At 37.1% G+C, this 4,359-nt stretch overlaps 1 protein-coding gene across 1 annotated transcript in view; it reads left to right on the top strand.

Annotated features, from left to right (window-relative positions):
- The window catches only part of LOC116844900 (39S ribosomal protein L55, mitochondrial), a 2,238-nt gene extending 1,394 nt beyond the window's left edge, over positions 1-844 (top strand). The window contains exon 2 of the mRNA XM_032817030.1: positions 123-844. Within this exon, the coding sequence (XP_032672921.1) occupies positions 124-453 (330 nt within the window). The 5' untranslated portion in view covers position 123 and the 3' untranslated portion in view covers positions 454-844. The remainder of the gene's footprint in view (positions 1-122) is intronic.
- The last annotated feature ends 3,515 nt before the right edge of the window (positions 845-4,359 follow it).

Here is a 4,359-nt window from a genome sequence, read left to right as displayed (position 1 = left end):
TATATATATATATACTTCTATATATATATATATATATATACTTCTATATATATATATATATATATATATACATACTTCTATATAGTAGAATTAATGGGAAACTATATAAATGTTTATTCTAGAATGAGTATCGCCCCTTTTGCACGAATTGGCAGCTCTGCGATGGGTCTCAGGAGAAATCTAAATTGCTGGACAGCAGCGATCACGAAGAAGCATAGAAAGACATATGAACGAACATATCCCACAACACTTGTTTTCCCAAATGGTAGCAGTATAGAAATCGACTATTTTGAACCACGAAAGATAATAATATTGCCATTGAATCTGGCTGATTTAACGGAGGAGCAACAAAAGGCCAGACTTGCAATGCGTATACAGAAAACAAAAGTAGTAATAACTGAAGAAATTGAGGACAGCTTCGATGAGAATAGATATCTGAATTTCAAAAAGTGAATATTTTAACATTTCTCTCCAATTTGTATTATACCCGTTATTTATGTATAAGTACAAAATAGTATCTCTTTTGTGCATTTACCAGGAGAGTCTGTTTTGTTCGTATCAATGTTTTCTATATTATTAATTGTTGTACTGGTTTATATGATATGACACAGTGAATGTAAATACTATTATTAAAAACATTTGTGATACCATGAATTGTAGTGATAGCGAAATTTCATGCTATCATCATCCACCAAAATGAATTTCTTTTGATAAAATAAGAAGCATTACATGTAGGACATCAATTTTCTGTAATAATAGCATTATTTTATAAGTAAATGTTTATAATCTCTGTAGCTCAATAACTCAAAGCACAATATGAATAGATGAATAGAAGAAGAATGAAGTTGCATTATCCATCTATTTCGTTACCTTGTGTGTATGTCTCACCAAAATTACAATACCATATAGAAACCGATCAAATCAATATTATGCAGATTGTGTTTTAAATATATATGACATGTAAAAATATCTTTTATAAAATATGGTAAGTAGAATTTTTATCGATTCTCATCGAAAACGACCTTGAACTTGTCTGAAAAAGAAAGTAGACTACATCGCGACAGAGACCGAATCGATTACAGGTTCGAGCCGCTTTCGAATAATATTCCTTTCTCAATGGGCAATAATCGTTCGGATAAACTCGTTTTCACATCCGGATGAGGCGACTGCATAGTTGAACGAGTGAAATTTCTGCATAACGCGCTGTACGTGGATGAATTGATTTGACTCTCAAGGTCGAACGATCTCTTTTCCTATACTCTGGAATAACCAAACACCTCGTATTTTGATCGAAATTCGCGACAAGATTATATATGGAAATCGTTAAGATAGGCTTATGCTGCAATTCTAAGCAGAATCGTAAGTCTCGTAATTTGTTCTCGTAAAATTCGTTAGAACTTATGAGTAGATTTATAAGTCTATGCAATATCATATGTCGTACAAATATCTACGATTTCATGTAATTTACGATATTTACAAGTGATTGTACGACATATGATATTGCATAGACTTATAAATCTACTCATAAGTTCTAACGAATTTTACGAGAACAAATTACGAGACTTACGATTCTGCTTAGAATTGCAGTATTAATCTCTAACGCCTACGATTTTCGACCGTATGCGCACTATGTATAAGGTCGAAAATCGGAGCAACAAGTGTTAAAACTTCTCGTATGAGATTAATATATCACACATGTATCATACCGGTAGTGAATGTGTGTGTGTGTGTGTGTGTTAAATCGCATAATGTCGCGGCTATTATGTCGTGCTCTAATAATCCGACACATTAAAATAACAGGCGTGTTATCTATCGTCACATTTCATTGATGCTTACCGATTCTTTCTTCGGCGTGCAAAGAATCCAGCTTGAATCCTGATCTTGTGCGTACGTGACAAAGACGCGACATTCCTCCACTAATCCTTTACGCAAACGTCCTCTCTCTTGGTAACTATGTGTGCGCGCTCGCGGATGCCTCGCTACGATAAACGTACGATACTTATTTTCGACACTCCCGAAGACGATAATTCACGCACGAGATTACCCTTCGACGAGTGGGATACCAGAAGCCGATTTGAACGCCGGACGGCCATACATTACAAACGTGCAACGTAACGTTCAGCGCTCCCGACGTCGGCTGCTGATATTTGCTTCGACGGTATTTCCATGACGTCTTACAACAAAATACGCGCGACACTTTCGGCACTCCGAGCAACGATCATTCGCGCAAATACACTTTCGGCGAGCCGAAATAGGGGACGACTCCGCGGACACGAGCCGTTGCGACGCGATCTGTCGGTGGAGACCGTTGCGACTGAGATTGAGATATTGAGTTTCTCGAAGTTTGAATACGCACCGCACTTCACTCAATATCTCGAATACTCGATTGCACAAGACGCTCGCGACTCCTCAATCGTAATACATCGTCACGAGATGTAATACAGACACGAGAAACTTATTTTCAGCAATCCCGGCGACAATATCTCGCGTTGACGCTCTCTTTTCGCAAATCGGAGGCGTAAAGGACAGCGATATGATCGCCGAACAACCATAACCCAACAAACGTACGACACTTTGCTCGGTGCTCCTGTATGATCGTTCCGGGATTCTGTTACGATTTTTGACATGATAAACACACGATGCTTATCTTTGGCACTCCTGACGACCGTATATCTCGATAATTCGTACGCGAGACTCACTTTCGGCGAACTGAGATCGCGAGGAATACGGAACGGCACGTCGGGTACGAATCAGCGCGCAGCGTTCTTCCCGTTAATGACTTGAATATGTCGTGACTTTTGAAGTAACACCAACATAGTGCAGCGAATCGCGGGCTCCTAGCGATTCATTTATTTATTAAACAATACAAAAAAAATATAGGCAAAATACTAGAATACTAACATTTTAAATAGCAAAATAAATTATTTTAAAGGTAACGGATTATTAAGTATCTGACTATTACAGTTCAAATGACCTATTGATGTTTAAACAATTCACGTAGTGACGTCGAATTGAGTCCGTACTCTTGAGCAAGTACTCCGTATAGTTTACGTATTTTTATATGTCCGTGACGAATTTTAGACGCGAATAAATATCGGGAGTACCGAATCAAGCGACGAGCGACCGTTTTAGCACACCAATAAAAAGCGAGATTAAATGCGTTGTCTCTCACACAACCTGTGCCTATCGCATTGGTCGAGAATGTGGCGTCGCAACGTACTTCGGTGAGTTTGTTCCTTTTATTCGCATTGTCTGCTCTCGAATAATATTTCGTCGCATCGGAACGATCTCGCCATTCATGCAAAAAATACAGTTTCATGGGGATATATATGCAATATCATTGCGCGTTGCGAGTATATATACGAAATATCTGAATATCAATTCTCACGAATGTCCGAATGTATTCGTGAGAAAGAATATTTCCAAAAGTCTGTCAAAATATTCTCAACAATATTCGATAGAAATTTGAGAAACAGACTGCTCGTGCACCGAGACTTAGAAAAACCTAATTTTTTAGAAGACTATCTTACACACTGCGAAGAAAATATTTGATATTTGGAGCTACAATCGTATAGTGATAGATTTATAGTCGAGAGAAACATTTTTGCAACAAGTGTCACTAGTGTCAGTGACAATAACTTTATGCATGTTGCTGCTACTATTATTCTTTTGTTAGGTCAGTGAAAAATATGGTTGTATGTGTGTGTGTGTGTGTGTGTGTGTGAGGCTGGAAATAATTATAATATTTCAATAACATTAAATAATTCTTTTTTTGGTATATTTCTTGAAAGAATACTTCAAGGGAACCTAAAGCTGACTTTTTTCCGTGTTTGGCGGCGTCAGTCACCGTGTCTTCAGCTTTCCCTGAATATATTTGTGGCTATTTGACGAGTGTATGAAGTTGGCACCCCACTTTTGAAATTTATAATTTTGAAAGATGTTCCAGATTGTTCTGACTTTGTACCACATTGTTCCAAAGAAATTGCTTCATTCGAAACGGTTTTCGAATAAAACAAAAAAAATGATTTTTTGAGCTGGCACCTCATTTTTCGAAAATCGAACATTCTGATACCGCAATAGATTGTTCTAGTTGTTCCAAACCTTGTTCCAAAAGGGCAAATCCGTAAGTTGAATTATAAGTCCAAAAAATGAAAAAAATGTTTTTGACCTGGCACCCCATTTTTTGAAAATAAAGCATTCCGATACCGATATAGATTGTTCTAGTTGTTCCAAACATTGTTCCAAAAGCACAAATCAATAAGTTTAATTATAAGCCCGAAAAATTAAAAAAAAGTTTTTTGACAAACAGTCTATCGGACCAAGAGTAAACTTATACTATCTTTCTTGTTCCAACCGAGA

The sequence above is a fragment of the Odontomachus brunneus genome, unplaced genomic scaffold (genome assembly GCF_010583005.1).
Source record: "Odontomachus brunneus isolate Ranch 3 - 2012 unplaced genomic scaffold, Obru_v1 Obru_scaffold_047, whole genome shotgun sequence".
Taxonomy (NCBI): Eukaryota; Metazoa; Arthropoda; class Insecta; order Hymenoptera; family Formicidae; genus Odontomachus; species Odontomachus brunneus.
This window is presented reverse-complemented; position numbering and strand designations above follow the sequence as displayed.